The sequence below is a fragment of the Gossypium hirsutum genome, chromosome A08 (genome assembly GCF_007990345.1).
Source record: "Gossypium hirsutum isolate 1008001.06 chromosome A08, Gossypium_hirsutum_v2.1, whole genome shotgun sequence".
NCBI classification, from domain to species: domain Eukaryota; kingdom Viridiplantae; phylum Streptophyta; class Magnoliopsida; order Malvales; family Malvaceae; genus Gossypium; species Gossypium hirsutum.
Genome location: NC_053431.1, coordinates 7,294,786 through 7,322,114, shown reverse-complemented (window position 1 = coordinate 7,322,114; position 27,329 = coordinate 7,294,786). Strand labels below are relative to the sequence as shown.

Here is a 27,329-nt window from a genome sequence, read left to right as displayed (position 1 = left end):
AAATGTAGCACGAATTTGTAGTAGAATGCAAAAATGAATTACGGTGCTAACATGCATATAGGATAAATGCATTTTAATGACAATGTGCGAGATCGAAAATAAGCGAGCCAAAAAAAAAATAAGTAAAAATAAAATTTGAAACTAAAAAACATATTAAACAAATAAAATGAATAAATATTACGTAAAGCAATTTAATAATAATATTAACAATAATGAGGATGTTATTGATAATAATGAAAAAAAAAGTTTAAAAAAAATTATATAAAAGATATAATTAAATACAAAATAAAAATGATAATAACAAAAGCGAGGATAAAATTAAATACGTATATTTTTTAAAAAATAATAATGAAAACAACATTAATGTATAAATAGAAATAGGAATATAAGAAATATAATAATAATAGGAATATACATAGATAAAAAAACAATAATAATAAATATAATAATAGTAATAGTGATAATAATACAAAATATAATAATAACAAATAAATAAGTATTGAAAGGAAATGTAATTTTAATGGTAATAATAAGGAAAATAATAACAATAATACAATAATAATAAAGTAGTAATGAAAATAAAAATAACAATGATAGTAAAAATATAATAAATAATAGTAAAAGAAAATAATAAAATTAACTAATTTAATAATAAAGTATTTAAATAACTAAACAAGGGACTAAATTGAATTTTAAACAAAAATTTGGGGCAAATTCGAGACAAATAATGAAGGAAATGGACCACATTGAATGCGCGAATAACAAGGAAGGGCCCTCCAAAACGCAACACTTCACGTGGGACCAAAATGAAACCAAAATAAATTACAGGGTAAAATTAAAATTTAAAAAAATTTGATTGCAAACCATGAAAAAGCGGAAAGGCCAAAAGTACAAATAACCCTTCCACTTAAAAACGTGCGGACCGTAGTCCAGACGGGACTGGTCGAGTCGGATCGGGTTAGGGCAAAACGACGTCATTTTGGGGGCCTATATAAGTAATTTTTTTTAAAAAAAAATCATTTCATCCTTTGTGTTAAAAAAATACCTTCAAAAGCTCTCCCAATTCTCTCAAAGCCCTCTCCCTAAGCTCCGACGAGATCACCGCCGTGGGTTGCCGTCGGCCACCGTTGCCGCGGTGGCCGAAACTCCGAAAAAGTTTTTTTTATATATTTTTTGATATATTTTTAATATACGTATGTATAAGCTGTAAAAGAAGATAAATGAATCTTTATATGTATAAATAGCTTCGAAAAGCAAATAAATAAAAGTAAAAATAGATAAAAAGAATAACACCTTTTATCCGAATCTTACTCATCTGTTTTAGTATTTCTTGCTGCAATGGAATGTTTCTATTGGTGTTTGAATCTCTTTTTTTGTTCTATTTCATGTCCAAAAAATTACATTCGGTTTTCTTGGCTTATATAGCCATTTACAAAATATTAAATGTATTTGTGTATCCCCGCTTGTCATTTCCATTTTAATTTTTGCAAGTGCAAGTGGAGGGCAGTGGAGTGGCGATGGTGACGCGACAGTGGTGGTGGCAGACCTGGTATGGGGCGATGGGACAGAGAGCAGAGGTGGCAGCAGTTAGGTTGACTTAGGTTTTTTTTTTTTGTTTCTAGGTCGAGCTATTAGGGTTTTATTTTTTTGGGCCGTTTGGGTTGGGTTAAATTTTAGGTATCGGGTTCTATTGGGCTGATGGTTTAGTTGGGGTTTAGTTTGGGTTATTTGGGTCTTTGGTACTTGATTTGTACTTGGACTAAAATTGGGCCTCAATATCAGTGTTTCATATAATCCTTTCTCATTTAAATAAATATCCAAATTTGTTGTTATAAAATATGAACTTATTTTAACTACAATAATGAAAAACTTTAAGGACCAAAGTGAGAAAAATGATACACTTTAAGAGTTATAGTGCACATTAAATCATTATTATTTTACAAAAACATTTGGCTTTTAATATATCAATTTCACCGACAAATGTTAGGTGGAATGGTAAGGTAGATTGTCTTTTCATGGAGAAAACTCATATTCAAGTTTTGAAGATTACATTATTGGGATGGATAGCTACAAACCCTGAAAAAGATTTATCTTTTTATGAATAGTAAAACGAACATCAATGACACTTTAATCATATTATTTAAAGAATCTTTCCATTAAGTAGAAGTTGAAAAACTATTGTTTAAGCTACACTTTGATAAAGTTTAAAACAGTGATGACAGTAAAATTAAAAGTAATGGTAGAATATGTGTTTCAGATTCAAACAATGGTAAGATAAAAATAAAAATGTCCATAAAAGTCATCAAGTTAAAAAAGGATTTTTATAAACTATTTATATATTTAAAATAATTTTAAATTTAATACATAATATAATATTATTTATTTGTATTTATATAATTTATAATCCGACAAAGTTTAACATAAAAAATAATCAATTCAAAAGCATTTTAATGAATAAAATTAAAATTTGAAGGTTGATAAGTCTGAGTAAAATTTAATGGAAATAAATACAATTAGTAGAGATGTCGTTATTTAAACAACTTGGTTGAGTTATTGTGAAACCAAGAGATGATTTTCTTACATTATTTGGGCGAGCTGATGAACTCAGGAAGATAACCCTGAACTCTACTGTTATAAACCATTAAGATAGAAGAGGCCATAGTTCCTCTCTGATGCTGGACCTGCCTTCCGATTCTCATTTTAAACAACAATAACATATAGTCGGTGTGCCTTGTTTCTCTTGTATCCTTTTTCTTCTTCCTTAATTCAACCTTTTTCCCCCTCCCACACCCCTACTTCCAACACCAGACTCCCTTTGCTCCCTGCTCTCAATGATTGGAATTGTCGAAGTAAAAAAGTTTGCAAAGGGGCTGAAGGAAGGTGCGCAGGCCGAGTCTGGTTTTGGAAGCAAGGGCTTGGGAGGGAAAAAGGAAGAAGAATGAAATATGACCCAAAAAAAAAAAGAATAAAAGGAAATTTTGATTGGTGGAAAAGTTTGACTGAGTATTTTATAATTGGATTTGATCAACAAATGATGTGCCAAATCAGTGGTTATGGGGTAAAAGTTTAGCGATTAAAATGAAAAAAATTTCTAACGACAGGTGATGAAATTGGATGTGACCAAAATAAAAACATTTTAAAAGTTAGGTAATCAATTAAGCAATTTACCCCCTATATATTATATATATCCACTTTAATTGTATAATTTCTAGTTACAAGAAAGGTGGCATTCTTGTAAATAGGAAAAATTATTGTAGGAATTCGAATGTCGATATATTTAAAGGTAATTTTATAAACAAATTGAGTTGACCCAAAATTCTACTTTGCCTAATTAAAAATGGAAATAAATAAATAAATAAATTGTAAGTGTGATGGATAAAAGAAATACAAGAAAAATAAAAGATACACCACCTTTTAAATTAAGCAAACGTTATTGGCTCTCCGCTTCCAACATTAAAAAATGATCCTAAAAATTATACCTCAATCTCCATATTCTAACATAAAATTCAACAGTAAAAATAATAAAATTATATTTTCAACCTTAAAATCTATTAACATAAAATTCTTTGCAGTGACAAGGCAGAACCTATCATCAAACACAATGACATCTACAAACATGGTCCATGGGATGGGATGTTCCAGCTTATAATATACTCCTTATTAAGCTTAAAATCAGCAGCTTGAAGATATAAGCCCAAATCACTGAAATAAAAGGACATATAAATCATACAATGGTCTATCAATACCAAACAATGTTTTAGAAGTAAGAGCACTGCAGTAAAATTTTGCTGCAAAAGTATCGAACCCCGAACTTAACTCACTTGATACATGTATAGGCTCAGAGTTCCAATCCCATCATCTGCAGTTCTTTCTCTATAATCCCAGACTAGACTAAGACCTCTATAGTACCAAAACATGAAAAACATAAATCATGGACCTTATTTTAAGACTACTGTTAAATTTACAATCCGTACAAGGCTCTATGTACTTTTTTTTTTTTTCAGAAGCTCCCTTGTATTCAAGTATGGTTAGCATCCACAACAACATCCAACAGTTTGTTAATAGCTTAAATTTATGGAACTGAGAGGGAGGATGAAAATTTAATATATCTATAAGATTTCTTTGCATTTCACCTACCTTGAGTTCCCTATGATCGGAAGCATCTGTATTATGGAATGCTTTCTCAAGGCTGGCGGAAAGAGCTTGCTCCTTGCTCGTGGTGCTTATCGATTGCTTGGTTATCGACGGAAATGTCATGGCTGCTTCCTTCTGTCTCTGGGGCTATCTCTCTCACATCAGCTATTCTTGCCTCTGTTGCCTGAATATCACTCCATTCACCCTCACCAACTGGTTGGATGTTGACTTGATCCACTGCCATGCGGACTACGCTCTCCCCTGGCACCGGCACTGCTCTAGAAACACTAAGACAAGCTTTATCGACGTTCTCTGACAAGTCAACATTCTTCGTATCAGGAGGACTGTTACTGGTATTTGAAGACTCGGTCTTCTCCTCAAAAATTTGCTTTGTGTCACTCTGTTGTCTGTGAATCAAAATAGAAGACAATATCAACTCCTGTAGCCTCACAAGCATATGTATGTTTCTAGTTTCAGTTCTACAACAAATACCTCAACAATACTAAACAAAGTTATACAGAAGCTATAAACAAGTAAATGGAGAGAAAATGGCTTTATCACCCAAAAGAGGGGAAAAAACAAGAGAGTATTTCGTTACCATATGAAACAATTTAATCAATGCACTTTTACTCTTCTACCTATGATTTTGTCTTAATTTAATCAATGCACACAATGTTTTATGTATCCTCAAACCTTGATTGCTATCCAAGCATACCACCTTGAGCCCAGATGGCCACAAAACATATGATTTCATGATGTGAAAACACACAAAGACTTCTGCATTTTCAAGCATGATATTGAGGTTTTCTCTGGTATTACTTGATGTGCATGGTATAATATAAAACTAATTCCTCTTGTTAATTACTTCTTTTTCTAGAACTTAAGTTTTTCAAAGATTTCCTGTCGTTTATCAAGTGCATGAATTTACAAGCCACAGTTCTAAGGATGGAAAAATTCTTTAAAAAATAAGACATCAAACCTTTGGAGATGTGCCTGTAAGACATTCACATAAGCAAGAAGTTCTTGCTTTTCCTTCACCGCAGCAGCCTCTTTCTGTGCTGCATCTTTTATTCTTGCCTCAGCATCCATTTCAGTAACTCTGACCTTCTCTTCTGCTCTCACAACTGCTGCTTCTAATATCACAGCACTCTCTCGAGCTTTTGCAAGCTCAGTACGCCACATATGTGCCTCCTGCATGGCAGTGTCTCTCTGCCTAATCAATTGATCTCTTTCTTTACTTAGGGACCCAAGCTTTTCTTCAGACTCCCTCAGCTACAAACAACAAAGAAATGACTTTACAACAAAACTTACTATGATTACAAGTCATATATGTCACATTGGAATCATAAAGCCCAGGTCAAGACAATTGAAAGTGACTTCTCAAAAGCCAATGTGAAAAGCAATGTTAGTGACATTAAGTGAATTAGATTTGAACAATAGAGGAGGATGAGAGAAGGCCAAAATATATGATTTTGGGATGCAATTGACTCCATCAGATCAATATGCTAGCAATAAGATGTGAATGACAATTTATATGTAGTCATACCTTTAACATGAAAGCTTCCTTTTGATTTTCTGAATCTTTTGTTAAGCGCTCAATTTCTGCACAAGCTATTCTTCTTTGTTCATCCATTATATGAGCTGCAGATGCTGCAGATTCAGCAGCTTCAGCAGTCTCTGAAAGTTTGTCTGCTATTTCTCTTATTGTTGAATCACGGGCCCGAAGATCTCGAGCCAAATTCTGCAATTCCTCATCCTTGACTCTTAGTGTCTCCTACAAGATTTAGCTACCACTCAGAAAACCAAATTTAGGTAGAACGAAATACTTTTAACTAACAAAGCATTAACCTCAATAAGGAGACAAGTCAATGAGTTAAAAAGCCTGCTTAAGAAGCACAAACAACACATAATATCCATTTAATAGCTGTCAACCCAGGACAAGATCATTTTTCATGCTCAAAGGCCCAAACTGGAGTAAAATTTTCTTAGGCATCAGCATTATCAGGATATTCATCATTATCTCCAATTTGGCGCACCACAGTTGGCCCTTATTATCACACATTAAAATCTAGATAACTATAACAAGACAGGACCATGACCCAAGAGTGTCAGCTAGAGTTACTTTTGCAATAGTTGGACCTAAATATATACCATCAATCTTCCCAATACACTGCCAACAATAGATTTAAATTAACAATTATGAGAAACCATCATTTAATGGTATAACAATTATTTGGTTAGCTCACAACCATTATTTAATGGTAAAATGGACCACAACCATGCATTAATTGGCATGTAACTCGAGGGGATCATCAATTTTGGCATAATACGATAGCAAGGATTTCTTGATTGCACCAACACGAGCCGCAAGTTACAACACCTAAGTAGAAGCACACATCCAATTTCCAAAAGTTAACACTTCTCTTATCTCAACCAAGCTTGCCACAACGTTTTCACATTATTTGAAGCTATCCAACTAACTTGCGTAGGGAATAACACAAGTTTTGCCATGAAGATTTCAACAAGTATTCAATTCCATAATATGTGGAGGCTATTGCTATGATTGCTTGCAAAGAAAAAGTTCATTAAGCCAAAATAATCTCATTGAAGAAATACTAATGCCAAAACCTATTAACTTATAGGAGTGTCATGCATGCCAAATGTTCCCAAGAAGTCAATAATGTAAAGGTATAAATCCTTTGTTTTAGCAAAGATGGAAAACCAGAAAGCTGTGTATCTCCCTAAAAAGCAGAATCACCCAGAAATGTAAGCATGACTAGGTTACAAGGATTCAATATGGCTGTGAAAATTTGTTACATCATGGTTTGTATAAATTTAAAAAATGTGGAATACCAAAAATCAACCAAAAAGAGTAGAGATTGGATTCTGGTTCAAGGATGTTCAGTTGGAAAAGGAAAAGAAACAAACCCAGAAATTGGTTAACTTATAAAAGAGCAATAGAGATCAATAGGCAGCTCAGAGTTAGTCATGAGCTTTCTAAGGGAAAGGGATAGAAAGATTAACTTGCTGTCAACTCTTGCCAAGAAAACTGTACAGCCCAATACAACAATTGGAGTACTTCTTATGTTACAGAAAACCAAATGAGATTGATTCTAGACCTTGAAAAAGATGAATCATTAGCCATCCAGAAAAGCTTAAAACAAAATTTCTGCCACAGTAGCTTGCACAGGTTTCTAAGCTGTGCCCATTAAAGTACAGAGCACAGTATTTTCTTTTCTGCAAAATTGTGCTCATGCACCAGCGGACATCTGCATCGATGTTGTACACTCATGCAAGTGCAGATTCACACATATTCAACAGTAAAAGCTTTATGTTGTGGAAAGAATTCCAGTGTGAAGTGCAACCATTAAAACTACTCCTATCCATCAATGGAAAATAATTCAGAAATAGTAGAATAATCACGGACATCATATCTTCTCTCTGACTTATATCATATTGCTTCCTATATGTGCTCATGGCCAAAGATGGGAGCAAGAAAAAGGTGATAGATATGGGGGAACAATAAGCTACTAGCATCTTGGTTAAGGCACTGAAATAATTTCTCTTAATTAATTATTTGTAATATCCAACACAAATTTCTTAGCCATGTCATTCCATTTCAGAAAAGTATTCTGAGGCAAAACAGTCTCCTCCATGCTATATAGCTGGAGTCGAGCAAACCTGACAATTAGCAAGAGAAGCATTTGACTCCACACCTCAGGAGCAAATAAAAAGGCATATATCAATCAATCCAGTTACTTTAAGTACAGCCAGCAGAACTGAGGGTAGGAACTTTAGGGTTTTTCCATCTACCTAATCTTAATGCCAGACAGAAGCAATCTGCTAAGAGCATGTTTACATGAGAATCTACTAGATTGCTAAATGGATAAAATAATAGTAAACATTTCACAATGTCAAATACAAAAGGATAATTTGACTGTAAATAAATGACAAAAATTTTAAGCATCACCAGTGCAGCTCCTAACATTATGGAAAAGGTTATCTTATCAGGCGTAAATGTTTTGCACTTCAAACATGCTCTTACAATAAGTTGCATGTGTAAATGAGGCTTCAACCTGCTCTGTCTGAGAATAAGACCTCAATCTACGTATAACACTGGTATCTTCAAATAACCTAAAATCACAGCCCATAAACACAAGAATAGGAGATACTGCTGATAGCATACCTTCATAATTGTAAGGTCATCCATTGGACCATCAGTGGGTACATTTGTCACCAATCCTAAGGCATTTCTCAAAGATATCTGCATTGCCGCTTCAATTTCTTTAGAACATTCCCTGGCTGTTGAATTTGCAGCAGCAACTACAGTTGCAACCGTACCCAACTTTGCAGAACCATTCCCACTTAAGGAATTGACAGCCTCTTTGTGGGCCTTTAGAACCAACTGCGTTGCACTACAACAATCAAACGGAAACATGAGGATAAAACAAGGTATATGAAAAATGAGGTCTGAAAAGAGTCAGTAAATTATGTGACACGTATACTTTTCAGATGACAGGAGATAGTATCAGCCATCATCTTCAGACAAGTTGAATTAAAGTGATAGGAATTATGTTATACATGGAATCAATCAAACTTAACAAGAAATAAATATATATACATGTATATAACAGAAAATAGAACAGTAAAAAGCTAACTTACTGTAAAGTTGATACCCAAGCTCTTGCAGCACCAGGAGTCTCCGCACAAAGAAAGTAGTCATTTTTCTGGGGAGTCCCAATATCTAAATGGTATTGTTAAGAAGCATGCAAGTTTAGCAACTAGATTTTCCACGTAACATAAAAAAGAAAACACTTAAAACTTTTCAATTTTTCATTCGAAAATTATTTGGATACAGAAACAGCAGCCTTCGTACTTTGGAAGTCCACTGCAGTGAAAAAAGTAAAAAATATATATTAATAACAATTCTCAGCCAAAGAATAGGGACTCAAGAGTCTCAGACCACCAATAGACCAAATTAGAAACAAGAAAATCACTTACTGAAAGTTAACAGGAGATATGGCAATGGTGCTGTTTTCATTGAACGTCATGATTCCCTTAACAGTTGGCTCATTCCTCCTAGTCCTAAACCAACCAAAAAATACAAAACAACAGAATTCCTAGTTTAGTTTCAATCTCAAAAAGAAAACAAGGAATAAGAACCTACAAATACACTTACTTGTATTCCATTTTCCCTGTTGTGGGGTCTAATATCACCCAACGTTCATTCCATTTCCTCAACTGTTAAAACCAATGTACATCACATAAACCAAATCACCCAAATTTCTTGAAATTTTAATTTTTTTAAAAAATGAAAATTATAGCTGAAATAAAAATCGAAACTTAGCTCGAATTTAGTACTGTAAATGCAAATTATAAAATTAACGAGAGAGAAAGAGTAGAGGAAGATCATACGGTTTCAGATCGCTTGAGAAGTGGACCTTGTAGCAAGTTCCTACCAGAGCCAGAGGCCAGCTGCCGTTTGATCTTTTCCAAACTGTTCTCCGTCGCATCCCTAACTCCCTGTTCCTTTTTCAAATAAAAATTAAAAAAATAATCAATTCCAATTCTGATTACTATTAAAAAAATAAAAAAGAAAAGGATTTACCGTAGAAGCGCCATTGGAAGCCATGGAAGATCGAATCCGAGGGAAAAAAACGCTTTAATCTTCAGCTGAGAATATTTATAAATAAATAAAAAAAACAATATTTACTTCGTAGAAATATTGCTTTAGTTGGGTTTTTGTGTTTTTATTTTTTATTTTTTTATTAAACAGTGGGCTGTTAGGTTTGTCGCATGGACCAGCAGTTACGCTGTGCTTTATTTTCCTTTTTTCAACTTTCCCCCAATTGTAATTTTCTTTGTTTTGTTGTGACCAAAAAACATTAAAGTAAAGGACATTTAATTTATTTCTATTAATAGAAATATCTATATTTATCCAGTCAAGTTATTTTTTATTTATTTTTTATTTTTTATAATATTTGTTTTATGGAGTTCGTTTTTCCCAACGAAATAAAGTTACTGGCAATAATTAAATAATTTGACTGTTGAAGTATTTTTTATTTCAGATTTTTAATTTATTTTTTTGAAAAAAAGCATTTTTTCCTTTCATTTTGTTTGACTGGATTTTATCACTTCATCCTCCAGTCTCGGTTTCTGTAAAATCGAGTGTACTGCTGAAAAGTTAATATTCAAAGCCAAGAGACATTATTGTCCGAATATGTGCTTGCAAAACACACCGTTGAGGGATTCGGGTTCTGATCAAATCTCTTGGCGGTGATTGTCAGCAGAGAATTTCTCCCTTATAGAAATGTATAAGCATCATTTTAACACTAATAGATCAACACTTTTTGGGTGTGACAAATTAATTTGGAGAGTTATAGCACTTAAAAAGGTGCAGATTTTTCTATGATTGCTTATTCGAAATAGACTTTTGACTATTGAGAACATAAAAAGAGAAGTAAGACATCGATCCCTTTTGCAAACACTGTGGTTGGTCTGTAGAAACGGCAATTTACATAATAAAAGGCTGTGGTTTTGCTTAATCTATTTGGAAAGCATTGATTCCTAGGTAAAATTGAAATTTTTTCTTTAGCTTAACATTTGAGTGATGGATTCACTGGAATATCACGAACAAAAGGGAATTAAAATTTGATGGAGGAAAATGATCGACATTTTTTGCAATAGTCACTTGGTTTCTTTAAAAGAATCGTAATGACTTTATCTTCAACAATGCTAGCAGGAGTAGCTAGGATTTGATAGCCTCGGCTACGGCATAGGCAAGATTGTTTGGAAATATGGTAGCATAGAGCAAATGGCATGCAAGTTAAGGACAAAAAATACTAGCAAAGGCCTAAATCGGGATGGTCACGGTTAATATTGATGGCTCGATGTCAACAAGCAAACAAAGGGTAGCAATAGGAGGAGCATTGGGAGGACCAAGGGGAGGGTGGCCGGTGGGTTTTGAAATGGTAACAAGTATGGCTAGCATCTTCCAAATTGAAGCTCGGGCTATCCTTGAAGGCTTGAAGCTAGCATGGATGAGGGGTTTCAGACAGGTTGAGGTGGAAAGCGACAATGCCCTGTTGATTGACACTATTAGGAACAACTTTGCAACAAACAGTAATACAATAGAAGCCCGACTAATTCATGAGTGGTGTAATAAAGACTGATAAGTTAAACTTCGACATGTCTTTAGAGAAAGTAATAAGGTTGATAATTACTTAGCAAAGACAATAGGAGGTGGAATGAATTAATTGGTTGTATTGGTTGATCCACCATCATATGTATGAAGGCTTTTAGCTAAGGATATTGACAGCTCGATGCAAGTGCGTCGTTTGGGTTCTAGCTTTAGTGGTATTTTAGTCATGTACTAAATCCACCTTTTATTTTCAACCAAAAAAAAGGTAACTTAAAATAAGTTTTTTTTTATAAAAGTTTTTAATTTAAAATAAAAATTAATTGTACCAAATATCTTCAGGTTGTAGATTAAATTTGTTGCACTTACATAAATCATCCTAAAGAAATTTGTCTCAAAAAAATTATGCTGAAAAAACTAACAACCTTACAGAAGATAAGGAAGGGATCAAACCCCTAGCAGGATGATACCTTGCAAAGGTGAAGGAGGACCTGGCTTGAGATTAATCTTAAGAAAATCTTCGAGAAGTAAAAGTGTTCATTGTTCCATCACTTTTTAGCACCAACTTCTCAATATTGAGACCAATTATATTTGATATTATCAAGTCAACTCAAGCAGACCCTAAGCATGGCCATCCATCACACTACCCTTAAATCTAGATGGTAAGGCATCATTTTGAGGGAGAAACATCAAGCTTTCCTCATTTATATAAGCTTTCTCATCGCCAAAGAGAGATCAGGTCTGAATCTTCCACAAACACTCGACTTCTTTCCTAACCCTCTGATCTCACCATCATTGTCCCACATGCCACAAATGACTTTAGACACCACAACAATGAGAATCACCCATAACTTTCAATATCAAATCTTTGTATCAACCAAATTTTGATTTGATGTCTAAATTTTCAAAAAATCCACCTAAAATTTTAAATTAAAGTATCATTTTAATTATATCTTTTTCATTAATCTAACATCAACTTTTCAAGTTAAATGTTAGCTTGAATATATATATTTAAATATATTTATCAATCCATACATATTTCTAAAAAAAAAATCATATCGTTAACATGACACTAATTCAACTAACATTGATGATATTCAAAGCTATTGAAAATTGCGAGTTGTCGAGTTTAAGTAGATTTAGACACATAATGTCTTTCTTGTGTTAGTATTTCATTAGGCGGTTAAGAAGCTAAAGTTAAATTAAGAAATTACATAAAAAGGATTAATACATAGTTTACCCCTTGAGCTTGTCCAAAAGTACTTAATTAGTATATGAATTATTTTTTTGTACCTAGTTGAACTTGTATTCCATCACCCAAATTAATACCTTCGTACTAATGCCGTTAGATTATGCTGACGTGGCACTGATGGCTAATCTGATGGTGACACGTAATAACTTCTTAGTACGCCACATGACGAGCATAAATTAAAAATATTTAAAAATAAATAAATTAATAAAAAAAGAGTAAACTTTTGATAGGTTCATTCTTGATGTGAAAAAAATATACTACCTTTTTTTATTAATTTATATGTTTTTAATTTTTTAAATTCTTGAAGTTTATATTTATCACGTGACATACTAATAGGCTACCACAAGTCACCAACAGATTAATTATCAGTGTCATGTCAATATAAACTAATAGTGTTAGTGTAAAGATACCAACCTAAGAGATAAGATACAAATTTAAGTATAGACTAAATCTCAGAAAAAAAGCCAGATACCAATTAAATGCATGTGAACAAGATCAGACTAACCATAAAAAAAAGTATATTAAATCCGAAATTTGAGTATGAATATCCCAATGATCGAAGGTAACACAAGACTCAAATCCACCTGTGCATACTTAAAGCCCATAAAACCCAATATGCTAGGGTTTCACTAAACTCATATTATATATTACCTCATTTTCCATTTAATATTTTTCCTTTCTCGAGTTAGGGTTTTGCGCCAGGGCGAGAATCAAAGCCGCCGTCGCCATGGTGAAGTTTCTAAAGCCCAACAAAGCTGTCATTGTCCTCCAAGGCCGATACGCCGGACGCAAAGCTGTGATCGTAAAATCCTTCGACGACGGCACACGTGACCGTCCCTATGGCCACTGTTTGGTCGCGGGGATAAAAAAGTACCCGAGCAAGGTCATCCTCAAGGACTCCGCCAAGAAAACCGCCAAGAAATCGCGCGTCAAGTGCTTCGTCAAGCTCGTGAACTACCAGCACCTGATGCCCACACGATACACCCTCGACGTCGACTTGAAAGACACCGTCACAGTCGACGCGCTTCAGACCAAGGACAAGAAAGTAGCCACTTGTAAGACTATCAAACAAAGGCTGGAAGAGAGGTTCAAAACAGGAAAAAACAGGTGGTTCTTTACCAAGCTTAGGTTTTAAGTCTTCCTTTCCTTTTAACATTTTCCGTAGAACCTCTTATATCATTTGCACTTCTCTTGGTGCTGTACTTATTCAGCCTTAGATCGATACGGAAAAAAAGCTTGAGAATTCGAGTCCTTCGTTGTTTGGCCATTTTTGTATCATCATCGATGCTATATTGAGTTGAACTTTGTTGTTTCTGCTGCATTTGTATTGTACCTTTAAGCGAATTACGCTCTTCAATTCTTCCATGTTTAACTTCGATTTTCTGGTTCCACTTCAATTTTCCCTGATTTAGTCATTTCATCAGATTTTCTCAGTAATAATTTTTTTTTTTGAAAAAAATCGAAAGGTATCAACGTGGTGGTCCTAAAATTGTAGACTAAACGGTAATGTTTACTTTAACTTGAGATCAAATCGTAACTTGATAGAATAAAGATCATCTTTCCCTATCCCTAGTCACTTTTATATTTTGGCCATTTTCCTTTAAACCTTGGTACGAACAGAATATAATTCTCATGAAGAACAGATATTTACGTCATCAATACCAACAATAATTCATGGTCAACATCAAAGCGGCAATATAACGTCCACATCATAAAAATTAAAGATTAAATTCGTATGTTTTACACCTAAATTAAAGGATAATAACGTAACATGACCAAGTTGTACTACTGGCGTCTGCCAAGTTGAGTACTATTTTGTCAGTTACAATGTACCGAGTTTTACACTGCATTATTCTCTCTCTCTCTCTGGTATATTAATATAATAATAAAGTTCTATAAAGTCCAGTAGCTTCGATGAAACCATAAGTTATAAAGGATTATTATAATAAAAATATTTTAAGTCCTAACATAAAAGACAAAATGTTCATCCTTTAATTTTACCCAAATCCAATGACGATTCATTTTAGCTTTAATTAATTTAATTTTCTAGTTCTTAATCCAGCCACTTAATCAAACGGACTTAACGACAGCCTCCCATTTACCTAACGATCATCACATAAAATACAAAAATGATTTTAAAAAAGTAAATGAAGAGATAAAGTTATCTACCTTTTTTTTTTCTCTCCTTGATGATAGAAATTTTCTTTCAGTTTCTCACCTCCCAAACAGGCCCAGCAACTTTCAATCTCTGACACAACTCTGCAAAAAAACTCTGTACAGGAAGAACTTTTCTTAGTCCTCTTCAAAAGATATTTGTCCCTTTTCTCCCAAAAGTTCCTCACCTTTCGAATCTATTCTCCTTTCTCTCTCTCTTAATCGATCATGCTTCAAAGCTTAGTTCCTCAATCTCCAATCAGTTCCAACACTACTAGCTCTAATCCTAGCTCCTCCATGAAGTCAAAGCGCGTCGAAAGAGACGTCTCCGCAGCTACCGGCGAAGATTCCACTGCTGATGATCCTTCCAACAAGCGTCCTAACTACTCCTCCGGCGACAAAGCAGCTGCCGCCAATGAACATGACGAAACGGTGATAGAAGGTGAGTCTACAGGGTTAAGGCTTTTAGGTCTCCTGCTCCAATGCGCCGAATGCGTCGCCATGGATAACCTCGAGGACGCCACCGATCTTTTACCTGAAATATCCCAACTCTCTTCTCCGTTCGGTTCATCTCCCGAACGTGTCGGCGCGTACTTCGCACACGCTTTGCAGGCACGCGTGGTGAGTTCTAGCTTAAGAACCTATTCTCCACTGGATAACAAATCACTGACCTTGACTCAGTCCCAAAAGATCTTCAATGCTCTGCAATCTTACAATTCGATAAGTCCTTTGGTCAAATTCTCTCACTTCACCGCCAATCAAGCCATCTTCCAAGCATTGAGTGGTGAGGATTGTGTCCACGTCATCGATCTCGACATCATGCAAGGTCTCCAATGGCCAGGATTATTCCACATCCTCGCCTCCCGGTCAAAAAAGATCCGATCGATGAGAATCACGGGGTTCGGATCCTCGTCGGAGCTCCTAGAGTTGACCGGGAAAAGACTGGCGGATTTCGCGGCATCGTTAGGGTTACCATTCGAGTTCCATCCGCTGGAGGGCAAAATCGGAAATTTAACAGATCTGAGCCAACTGGGAGTCCGGTCAAGTGAAGCGGTGGTGGTCCATTGGATGCATCATTGCTTATACGACATAACGGGGAGTGATTTGGCGACGTTGAGATTGTTGACGGTGTTGAAGCCGAAATTAATCACCATCGTGGAACAGGACTTAAGCCACGGGGGTAGTTTCCTAGGGCGGTTCGTGGAAGCATTGCATTACTACAGCGCGTTGTTCGACGCGCTGGGGGACGGGTTAAGTGTGGACAGCCTAGAGAGGCACACGGTGGAGCAGCAGCTGTTCGGGAACGAGATTAGGAACATCGTGGCAGTTGGTGGGCCCAAGAGGACGGGAGAGGTTAAAGTGGAGAGATGGGGTGAGGAGTTGAGACGGGTCGGGTTCCAACCCGTGTCGTTGGGTGGAAACCCGGCAGCCCAAGCAAGCCTTTTGCTGGGGATGTTCCCTTGGAAAGGGTACACCCTGTTGGAAGAGAATGGGTGCCTCAAATTAGGGTGGAAAGATCTGTCTTTGTTGACTGCCTCCGCCTGGCAGCCGTCCGATTAAAATACTTTGTTCTCTATTTTTGTGTATCTAAATTTTCTAAAAATATTTCTCCAAACCTATAAAAATATATTCCCTCAATTTTCAGGATTTTTTATCATAATAATTTATGGAGAAACAAACTCTGTTCTCAATTCCTTTTGTGACTATTTTTATTTTTATTTTCATTTTCATTTTTTAAAGCCAAAAATAAACTAGTAAACGTATTGAATCAAGGTTAGGTATTAAAAACAAAATTGATTTCAAATGAGCAACATATAATTAGCACTGTCCGACATTTTTGCTTCAATCTAATCAACAACCGAAATATTTTTTATCATACTAATCTTTTCTTAATATTAATATCTGTTTTTTTAATGATATAGTATTTAAAATTATCCATAATCTTTTCTTAATTCTTAAATAAAAAAGATAATACGTTTTACTGCAATTAACCTTACGTCAAGACTCAATCGACTATATTATATTAAAATAATAATAAAATTAAGAAGATCTTTATATAAAAATAATTACAACTTTTAAAAAAATATATTTTATAGCAATTTAGCTGAGTTGGCATAGTTGTTCGATTGCCACATGGAAGCAACTAATGTTAATGGTAACTCAAAAATTGTGTGGCATAATCTTTGCAAAAGTCAAATAGTTATTGGTTATTAAACTTTCAATTGAGTCAAATTGTGCATGATTAACGTTCAAATATTTAAGTAGTGATGAATGTTGAAACGTTGGTATATTATTTCTTTCCCAAAATATTAGATATAATTGTAAACATAAATAAAAATTCTCATTTAATACGCCTATATTATGGTGCTTAAGGAATTAATTTTATATTTATATAATTAGATTTTATTTGAATATATATCATCAGAAAATACATTCATTTGGAAATTTATAATTATTAATATAACATATTTAAATAATACATATGATGGATCAAAATTATTTGCATCTACATTTTTTCTTTTTTAAAATACAATCATTTGAAGGTTTATATCATCAATATTCACATTTTAAAAGAATGAATCTATACCCAAAAAAAATTAAAACAAATAATCCATAATGATATTTGAAATAATTATTTAATTTTATAATATTAGAAATTACTATACCCACAATATAGGTGGAGAAAATAAATATTTGACATATAAAGAAAAATATATCAAAAGAATTAGTTGATATTTTTAAAAATAGAATATATTTAACATAATGATAAATATAAAAAATATATATTTCTATTATATAATTATTAATTTATTTATATAAATAAAGGAGTTTTTAATTTTAAATATTTTAACTTAATGTGATATATATAATATTTTTATTATATAATTACATATTTATTATTTGATTTTATAAATAAAAGAGTTATTAATTAAAAAATGAATAAAAAATTAACCCCATGTGATGGCTTGATGGTCAAATGTGTTTATTGTCCCAAATGTGGCTTGGGTTCGAGTTGCACTTATTATTTAGAATATTATTGTAATTCACCCAAACAAAAAAGATAAATTTAAAAAATAACTTTAAAACAGGAATCAAACTTGGTACATAGCAGTTCTCATTACATATAACCTTAACACTTTTTTACCATAGAGATCTATTTTTAAATACAATTTTAGTAAATTATTAAAAATAATTTTTTATACTTTTAAATGATTTTTAACTTACATTTCTAATTTATTAATTCTTTAACAATTATGTCATCTATTTTTTATAAATAATCTCAATAAATAAATAAATAAAATTTTAATGAATTTTAAAATGTATTATTGATTTCATACACAATCCAATAACCTAAAAATAATTAAATTTTTGTATAAATATTTTTGCTAAAAAGTTGTCTTATACACCATTATTTAGTTACTCCTTTTTTTTATAATAGTGTTAGAAAATAATTTTGTCATTTTGTTTAATTCACATTTCTTTTAAAAAAATTCCATTTTAATATTTTTGTTTAATTTAAATATATGTTTCGTATGTTTTTTTTTACTTATTTAGTATTTAAAAGTAAGTTTTTATCTTTTTTATGTATTAATTTTTTAGTTAGATTATTAATGAAATCTTAAGATAATTAATACAAAATTTAAACAAATCATATAATGTAATTCAATTAATACATATATTCAAACTCGTGGGATCTGAGTAAAAAAACTAGTTAGTGGATATATTGAAATGGATTTTATCTAAACCCAATCTCAACTTGATCTCGGAAATTCTAATAAAAATGTCCCGTCCCTTTTTAAGATTCAATTTTTGAAATAGAAATAGAACACTCAAGCACCCCAAATCCCTATATCTCCCTTGTTAGGGCTTTTCAGATAGACCAATGAAAGCATAAAGAATTTAAAACCATGTTATTTGTTAACATAAGCCATAAGGTTTAAGGTGAGGAAGAAGAACACGATTCAGTGCTAAGAGTCAGAAGAGGAAGGTTAATTTGTGATAATTTTTTAGATAATTTGTGACATTAGGATTTTTTTATTTCAATATACTCGTGACTTAACATAATAAATGGTAGAATTGGACTATTTGTACCTTTCTTGATGGGTTACCTATGGTGCAAATGTCAAGTTTAGGGAAGTCTAGTGGCAATCATGGATGACCTTAACACTTGCATTGGAAGTTACTGGAATGTGTTGTCCTATTTAAGGGTTTTTATATGGGTTTAGTGCGACTTGGAAAGAATAGACCCATTAAGTATGCAAAATTTGATTGTTTAAAAAGAGGATTAGTCATTCATATCTCATTATTAGACATTGGCTTGAGGATTGACCGGTTGAATCTGATCAAGAATCAATTGGGGTATTGGTTCGAAGAATGGTATTCAATCGGTTGAATTAAAATCGATACATGAATCGGCTAAAAAACTTGTTAAATATATATTTTTTAAATATATATTTTAAAAATTTTAATATTTTTTAATCAAACCAATTGAATCAACAAATCAATGGCCAGACAAGTTTGAGCACTGGTCCAATTCTATAAACATTGGTTAAGGTGATTTCATGACTTTCCCTTCTACTGGGGGCAATTGTTAGGCTCCAAAACAACCATACTTCATTTGCTACTATGGTTAAGGAAACACAATTAAGCCATACTGAGTTGTGAACCAAACACATTGCCAAAGAAGAGTCTTATCGCCAAACATGATAAAGAATCACGACCCCAATAATGACAAGATCGCACAATGTTGAGGATGACAATAAGGCTGCCTTTTTGCTCAACCCAACTCCAACTCTATTTGAAGTGTTCCACTATTTAAAGCTTAAGAAAAAAAGGAAAGAGGGTTGATATGGCAGTTAAAGTGGATATGAATAAAGCGAAAAATAGGTGTTTATTAAGGTTGTTGCAAGCGCAATTCCCATTTATTTGATGCAATGTGTTTTATTTCTTAAGAAAGTTTGTGATGAGATTAATGCTATGGTGACTATATTTTTGGGGGGCAAGTTAAAGATGAAAGGAAAGGTCATTGGATTAGATGGAAAAGTTAATGTCTCAAAACCAATGTGGTGGGTTGGGTTTCAAAGATATGCATGTGATGAATAAATCATTATTAGCTAAGCAATGCTGGAGACTACTTACAAATTCTGATGCTTTATAGGTGAGAGTTTTGAAGGGTAGATATTTTTCTGATAGGTCTTTTATGGAAGCTTGGAAAAGGGCTAGAGCATTTTTTATTTGGGCTAGTTTTTTGGAAGGTAGAGAGGTGATTAGTTCTAAAATGAAATGGCATATTTTTAATGGTGAAAAAGTAAATATTTGGTATGATAGTTGGATTATAGATATTAGATTGTAAGTTCCTAACAATTTGGAAAATATGGATGCTGGAATTCCTAGTAAAGTTATTCAGATTATGTGTAGGGAAGAGGGAGTGAGAAATTTGGATGCAATCAAGGATAAAATTTTAGAAGAATAAGTTGCGACTATTAAGAGAATTCCAATATGTAGATGCAATGGTAGTGACAAGATTGTTTGGCCTAAGAATGTCAATGGTGATTTTTCTATCAAGTCATGCTATTTTGTTATTAAAAAGGAGATTAGAAGACATGATATTACAGGGCCAAACTCATCTCATGTGTTTAATGATATGGTATTGAAGCTAGTGGGGCAGATTCCGGTTCACAATAAAATCAAGATTTTTTTATGGAGAGCGCTAAGGAATATGTAACACCCCTTAACCCCAAACCGTCACCAGAACAGGGTTACGGAGCATTGCCGAACCTATAGGACAATTTACAATTAATTCAAAATAAATGACATACATATCTTGATTTAATTATAAAGTCCCTATAATGGACCCTCGAGATCCAAATCACACGTTAGAACAGAATCGAGACTTGTTTGGGTACTCCGAATTTTTTTTTGTTCGAACACAATATAACCCCTTTATAAATATGTAACATTCCCTACAAATTCAAATTGAGACCAATCCAAACAAATCAATTCATGAATTTATACATCTCTAATTATAACAAACTAATAATATAAAGTTCTAACATTTTTATGTTTATAACAATCTAACATAAGATGTTTAATTGATTCATTTAAATTATCATTCAACAAAATTGCCCAAAGCTATGATATGGATTATATTTAAGACATATGTAATTGTATGGAACAACCATTACCATCATTTATCATTAATATTTATGTATCAAAAATTCAAAATAACAACAAATTACAACTTAGGTACATGCCATTTTCAAAAGAGAAAATACATCACCACGTATTTGAGTTCGGGATTGACTTGGATACTGAGTCATTAGTCACTTTTGTACCTAACCTGTGCACGGAAACAAACTGTACGCTAAGTATGCACTCAGTGGTATTTCTATAAACCAATACTTAAATCAATTATTAGCTCATATCCATTTTGACTATAAAACCTTATTTACATAACAATAGTTAAAAAAGTATATGATTCTAATCATATTTAATCAGTATCTGATAAACCGTAATTTATACATATTTTACCCCATGCTTAACGCATTTTATGGATGATTTTTCCTTAGAATTGGTGAATTCGATGCTCCTAATGCCTTACTTTCATGATTTATACTTAGGTGAGCATAGGAGAGCGAAAGGAATGAGAAACGAGCCAAAAACGGAGAAAATAGGCCAAAGTACGAAATCAACATGGCCTGGACTTCCTCACACGGGCAGACCACACGGCCGTGTCAATTTGGCAGAATCGAAGCCCGACTCACACGGATAGAACACACGCCCGTGGCATTCTAACAGGCTCAAACACGGCCTAAAGTAATCACACACGGACGTGTCCCTGCTGAGCCCAAGTTGAGTCCAATTCTGAAAAGGCCACTTTTGAGGGCTCTTAGGCATTCCAAAGCCTATAAATACACCCTAGAAGAGGAGAATAGGGGGACACGCAGGGAGAAAGGAAGGAATTACTCGAAGGAAGCCGATTGATCCATCTCAAAAGCCGGATTCATCATCAAGACTGAAGATCTCCCCTCAATTTCCCTTTAGGAGTTTTGGGTTTTCTTTATGTTTTATATTTATTATTCTTCTGAGATGTTTTCCTTTTTAGTTATGAACTAAATCCCCTAAATACCTAAGGGGAATGAAACCTAAGACGAATCTTGTTATTATTTTCTTAATTGTATGATAAATATTTAACTCGTTCTTAATTATGTGTTCTTAATTCTTGTTTTGATATCCCAGGATACTGATTCAAGATAAGCTCTTATTCAGAGGAGGAATAGACCCTGTCAAAGAGTACATTTGTCATAATTAAGTGGAGTTGATTGCGCGCCTAGAGATAGGGTGACAAGATTTTTCCGGATTAGGGTGAAACCTAATAAGGGGATCCATAGATCGAGTTAATGCAACCCTAGGGTGTTAATTAGAGAAAAGTCTCAATTATTCAATCTAGGGATTAGATGTTATTAGTCTTGAATAGGGATAATAACATAACTTAGGGATCTATACGGAACAAGTTAAATGAATAAATCGTTTGATTCGGAGCCAGAGTAACAAGTAAAGTCTAGGTGGATTTTTCCTTAGTTATTCTCTTAATTCAATCGTTTTCCAAAAGTAATCCCCCAATTCTACTTTATGTGAATTCTTAGTTTAGATAATTAGTTAGTTAAAACAAAACTACCTTATTCTTAGGCTAGATAATAAAAAGACAGTCATTACTAGTACTTTTAGTTCCTTTGGGTTCGACAATTCAGTCTTGCTAAAACTATACTACTGTTCGATAGGTACACTTGCCTACATCATGATAATAGTTAGTTCTAAGAACGATTCATTATAAATATTTAAAACCTGTCACACGAGAATCGCGATCGGTAACAATCAGTTATTCAGTATAGTAATTTAGTCATTCAGTATTTATCAAATATTCAGTGCAGTAGTTTAGTAATTCAATAACTATCAATTATTCAATACAATAATTTAGTTATTCAGTAACTATCAATTATTCAGTACAGTAGTTTACCCCTACTAACATAACTCGGACCTAGACGGATACACAGATCCAACCAACACAACAGTACAGCACTTAGTACCTCATCGGCTTTGCCGAAGTAAACAGTAACAGTACGATACTTAGTACCTCATTGGATTAAACCAAAGTAACAGTAACAGTACGACATACAAGGTGCCTCATCGACTCGAAGTCGAAGTATTAGCACGAAACTTATAGTGCCTCATCGACTCAAGGTCAAAGTATCCCTGAACACTTCCAATCCTATCGCATGTCAACTATATCTGACTCAGTCCGATACAGTTAATAAGGTATTCAATTCATTTCTCAATTCACAGTAATTAATCATTTCAATATCCATTTCACAATAATCACAAATTCACATACATTCAATTCAATATAAAAACACTAATACTTACCTTAATATCTTTCCATACACATTAATAAAAACAACAATTTAAATGTTAAGTTCAGTTTATAGAAATACAAACCGTAATTCTCGAAATACTCTTCGTCAACCTTCTCCTTTCCTTTCTTTGTCGAGGTATCCAGTATTACGTTAGCTATGAAAATTAAAATAATCATACCATTAATTACAGCACTCATTATAACAAATAATTGAATTTCTATTCAATTTATACCTTATTTTCAATTAAGTCCTAACTAACTCATTCACTTTACTAACTTAATTCATACTTCATTCTTATTCAAATTCCTATCAAATTCAACTTAACTATCAAGTGTTCATAATGAAACCCTAATTTAAAACTTCTTTCAATTTGATCCCTCAATCACCAAAACTTATAGCCTAGTTTACAATTTAATCCTTTAATCAATTCTAACTTAAAATTCATTCAATTAAACCCTTAATCCATTATTTTGTTCAACATGAACTATGTTTAAAAACCTAAAAACTTCCAAAACCTCAACTTAATTTCAACAAAACTTTGTTCTAAAGCTTTTAAAACATCAAATTTAAATAAAAAAAGACTTAATTGACTTACAAATTAAAGCTTAAAGCTTCCAAACCCTAGTTTTTCCTTTTTCTTTCTTTTCTTCTTTTTCCTCTGGTACTTTTGAATAGCCTATTCTATTTTGGTTTCCTTCTTTGTTTTATTTTCTTTTATTTTATGTTTTATTTGTTTAATAATAATATAATACCTTAATAAATATATATTTAATAATCGATATATTTATTACAAGTGTAATATTACTTATATTTACACATGTATTATATCATCATCATACATTTGTCATGTTTTAATTTATTTATCACATAAAAATCTTATAATATAATTATTTAATTAATAAATATCTTTTACTTAATAATAAATAATAAATATCTACTTACTTAAATAATAAGTATTTTAAATTCATGAATTACAATTGTATGCTTATTTTTATTACAAATGTATATTTTATACTTAAATAATAAGATAATATCAGTTAAATAATAATTTATACTATTATATTCTAATATTAATTAATAATAACTTAAATCATTAAAAATCTTTAGATTTTTCTTATTGTTTTGCCGCTTCAACTATTACTTAATGGCATATTTGCCATTTTCGTTCTTTATATTTTCTTTTAATCTATAATTCAACTTTTACCCCTTATTCAATCTAATCCATCTTCTTATTTTCTCTTAATTAATCTAAATTCACCTAATTAAACTTAATTAAACATACTACTAGACTCACAAATATTCCTAATAATTATTTTTGAACTCGGTTTACTAAGACGGAGGCCCAATAATGTACTTTTTTCGATGCCTGTGAACTTTGTGTCATTACATTTCTTCCCCCCTTAATAAATTTTGTCCTTGAAATTTAACTGAGAAAAGATGAGGATACTGTGCTCTCATTATCTTTTCCGGTTCCCAAGTCGCTTCTTCTACATTATGACTCCTCTATAAAACCTTCACTAAAAGAACTCGTTTATTACGCAATTCATTTACCTCACGAGCCAATATCTTAATCGGTTCTTCTTCATATGACAGATCAGGTCAAATTTCAATTTCCTTCGTAGAAATAATATGCGAAGGATCTGATCGATATATTCTAAGCATAGAAACATGAAAAACTTCATGAATCTTTTGTAATTTTGGAGGCAAAGCCAGGCGATATACAACTGGTCCAACTCTCTCAATAATCTCATATGGCCCAATAAAACGAGGACTTAGTTTTCCTTTTCGACCGAACCTCATAATTTTCTTCCAATGTGAAACTTTTAGAAATACCTAATCACCAACCGTGTACTCAGTGTCTCTATGTTTTAGTTCTGCATATGGTTTCTGCCTGTCGAAAGATGTCTTCAGTCTTTCTCGAATCTTCTTAACAGTATCTTCTATTTCTTGAATCAATTCTGGTCCAATCACTTTCCTCTCATTCAATTCTGTCCAACACACTAGTGACCGACACCTTTGACCATATAAAGCTTCATATGGTGTCATTTGAATACTTGATTGAAAACTATTATTGTATACAAATTTAGCTAACGGTAGATAACGTTCCCAACTTGATTCAAAATCAATAATACAAGCTCAAAGCATATCTTCTAAGGAAACGAAAATAGGGGAACAAGAAAGGAAAGAAAGAAAGAAGGGAAAATTAGGGTTTTAAGGTTTCAAGCTTAAGTGGTAAGTCAATTTAGCCCATTTTTCTTGTAATTTTGATATTTTTGGAATCCTAGAACAAAATACTACTTGATTTATATGGAAATTTTGAAAGTTAGTTGATTTTTAGATGTGGGTTATGTTGAATTAAATGAGAAATTAGGGTTTGAATTGATAGAATTTCAAGTTAGAATTGAAAAAAGGATTGAATTGTAAAGTAAATCATAAGTTTTATATAGTAGGGACTAAATTGAAAGAAATTTGAAATTAAGGTTTAATGATTAGAGAGTTAAATTTAGTTTTAAGCGATAAATTGAATGAAAAATAAAGAATAAATTTTAAAGAAATAAAGTTAGTATTTGTTAGTGATTAAATTGAAAACTATGCAAGAGTTGAGTATAAATTGAAATGTTCAATTTGAAATTGTAGTGTATTGATAAATTTTAATTGTTTTAATTCCGTAGCTAACGTTGAGCCGAAAGCCTCGACTAGGAAAGGAAAAGAGAAAGTCAACGAGGATTAGCTCGAAAAATACGGTTTGTATTTCTATAATCCGAAAACTAAAATTATTTGTTGTATTTATTATTATTATGTATGGTAAGTGAAATTGAGGTGAGTTTGGTATTGTGGTATTGAATTGAAATTGTGAGTATATGTGAAAAATGTGATTAGTATGAAAATTGAGATTGAATTGGAATTATGTGATTATTATGGAATTGATATTGAAATGTATATTGATTGTGAAGTGACAAATGAATTGAAATACCCTATTAACAATGTCGGGCTAAGTCGGACTGGTGTTCAGGGATACTTCGACTTCGAATCGATAAGGCACTATGTGTCGTATTATTATTGCTTCGAATAAATCCGATGAGGTACTAAGTACCGTATTGTTTTACTTCGGCATGGCCAATGAGGCACTGAGTGTCGTACTGGTGTGTTTAGGTTGGATCCGCGTATTCGTCAGATTTGAGTCGTGTTAATAGGGATATATGAATGATATTGAATAAGAAATGAATATTGATATTGAAATTGAAATTGAGAAATTTATTGTGAAATGCTATTGAATAACAATTGTGAGATTAAAATAGAAATATGATGATTGAAAGTGATATGGATGATAAGTTTATGAAATTGATTATTTATTGAATGATTATTTTTATGTATGGTCATGTATATAAATATTATAAAATTTTGTTTAATAAGTATTCGGATTATAGAAATACCACTGAGTGTATACTCAGAGTACGGTTTGTTTCTGTGCACAGGTTAGGCAAAGTCAAATTGTTGAATCAACATCCAAAGCCGATCCTGAACTCAAACACGTGGTGAAGTATTTTTTTTCTTTTAAAAATGGCATGTATCTAGGTTGTCTTTTGATGTCATTTTGTGATGAGAATATTAATGGTGTATAAGATGATATTATAAAATGATATTGGTCAATATATATATAAACATATATATATTGCAATATGGTTATTTACATGGTGTAGTTCGAATTGATTTGAATGGTATTTAAATAAATTGTTTAGGTAATTTATGTTAGATATATATAAACTTACATGAGTTAGATCGTTATATTGATAGTTTTGACATGTTTTAGATGTATTTAATTGTATTTTGGATTGGTTGAATAAATGGTATTGAGTTGCTTGTTGTTCAAGAATTGCAGAGTTGGTAAACTTGTTGTATAAGGTTCATTTTGAGTCCACACGGGTGTGTGACCAGACCATGTGAGACACACGGCTTACACATGGGTGTGTGGTTAAGCCCTGTGTTCCTTGCACCTTAAAAATGCAAAGCAGAATACTTAGGAAATTGCACATGGGCGTGTGACTCAGCCGTGTTAGGCATACGGGCTCTACACACGAGCATGTGGCTTGGCCGTGTGAGGTAAGTCAGAGAGTTACACGGGGTAGGACACGGCTTGAAGCACAGGCATGTTTTAGGGTCACACAGGCGTGTCCCTAAACCACACGTGCGTGTAGCCTTGTACATAGGAAAAATTTTGAAATTTTGTGAAAAGTTT

At 32.7% G+C, this 27,329-nt stretch overlaps 3 protein-coding genes across 7 annotated transcripts; 2 read left to right on the top strand and 1 right to left on the bottom strand.

The window, feature by feature from the left end:
• Positions 1–3,519: 3,519 nt before the first annotated feature.
• On the bottom strand, positions 3,520–9,935 carry LOC107950306 (differentially expressed in FDCP 6 homolog). 5 transcript variants are annotated; one of them, XR_001697983.2, is made up of 11 exons: positions 9,743–9,923; positions 9,550–9,663; positions 9,314–9,375; positions 9,136–9,219; positions 8,991–9,022; positions 8,797–8,878; positions 8,321–8,549; positions 5,681–5,908; positions 5,114–5,406; positions 3,822–4,541; positions 3,520–3,702 (listed from the first exon to the last, which is right to left on the bottom strand). XR_001697983.2 is itself a non-coding variant. In XM_016885132.2 (11 exons), exons 1-10 carry the CDS (start codon positions 9,764–9,766, stop codon positions 4,184–4,186), a joined length of 1,506 nt encoding a protein of 501 aa, XP_016740621.2. In that variant the 5' UTR covers positions 9,767–9,923; the 3' UTR covers positions 3,520–3,702; positions 4,138–4,183. The 5 variants fall into 5 exon arrangements, 4 of the variants coding, with proteins under 4 accessions (XP_016740621.2, XP_040931712.1, XP_016740614.2 ...); XM_016885132.2 differs by having other exon boundaries at positions 4,138–4,541; XM_041075778.1 differs by having other exon boundaries at positions 4,138–4,541; positions 9,550–9,657; positions 9,743–9,899.
• A 3,050-nt stretch (positions 9,936–12,985) lies between these two features.
• Positions 12,986–13,845, top strand: LOC107950297 (60S ribosomal protein L27-3). Its single transcript, XM_016885113.2, has one exon. The coding sequence runs from the start codon at positions 13,252–13,254 to the stop codon at positions 13,657–13,659; it is 408 nt and encodes a 135-aa protein (XP_016740602.1). The 5' UTR covers positions 12,986–13,251; the 3' UTR covers positions 13,660–13,845.
• An 835-nt stretch (positions 13,846–14,680) lies between these two features.
• LOC107950277 (scarecrow-like protein 23) lies at positions 14,681–16,369 on the top strand. The gene has a single exon (XM_016885090.2). It carries the CDS (start codon positions 14,907–14,909, stop codon positions 16,236–16,238), a length of 1,332 nt encoding a protein of 443 aa, XP_016740579.1. The 5' UTR covers positions 14,681–14,906; the 3' UTR covers positions 16,239–16,369.
• Positions 16,370–27,329: the final 10,960 nt, after the last annotated feature.

What these genes read in the sequence shown, in the direction of transcription:
- LOC107950306 (XM_016885125.2), bottom strand. Translation starts at nt 9,766, where the DNA reads ATGGCTTCCAATGGCGCTTCTACG. An exon ending in CTTCCAATGGCGCTTCTACG is followed by an intron (nt 9,664 to 9,742) that starts GTAAATCCTTTT and finishes TATTTGAAAAAG; the next exon opens with GAACAGGGAGTTAGGGATGC. An exon ending in GTACGAAGGCTGCTGTTTCT is followed by an intron (nt 8,879 to 8,990) that starts GTATCCAAATAA and finishes AATACCATTTAG; the next exon opens with ATATTGGGACTCCCCAGAAA.
- LOC107950277 (XM_016885090.2), top strand. Translation starts at nt 14,907, where the DNA reads ATGCTTCAAAGCTTAGTTCCTCAATCTCCAATCAGTTCCAACACTACT.
- LOC107950297 (XM_016885113.2), top strand. Translation starts at nt 13,252, where the DNA reads ATGGTGAAGTTTCTAAAGCCCAACAAAGCTGTCATTGTCCTCCAAGGC.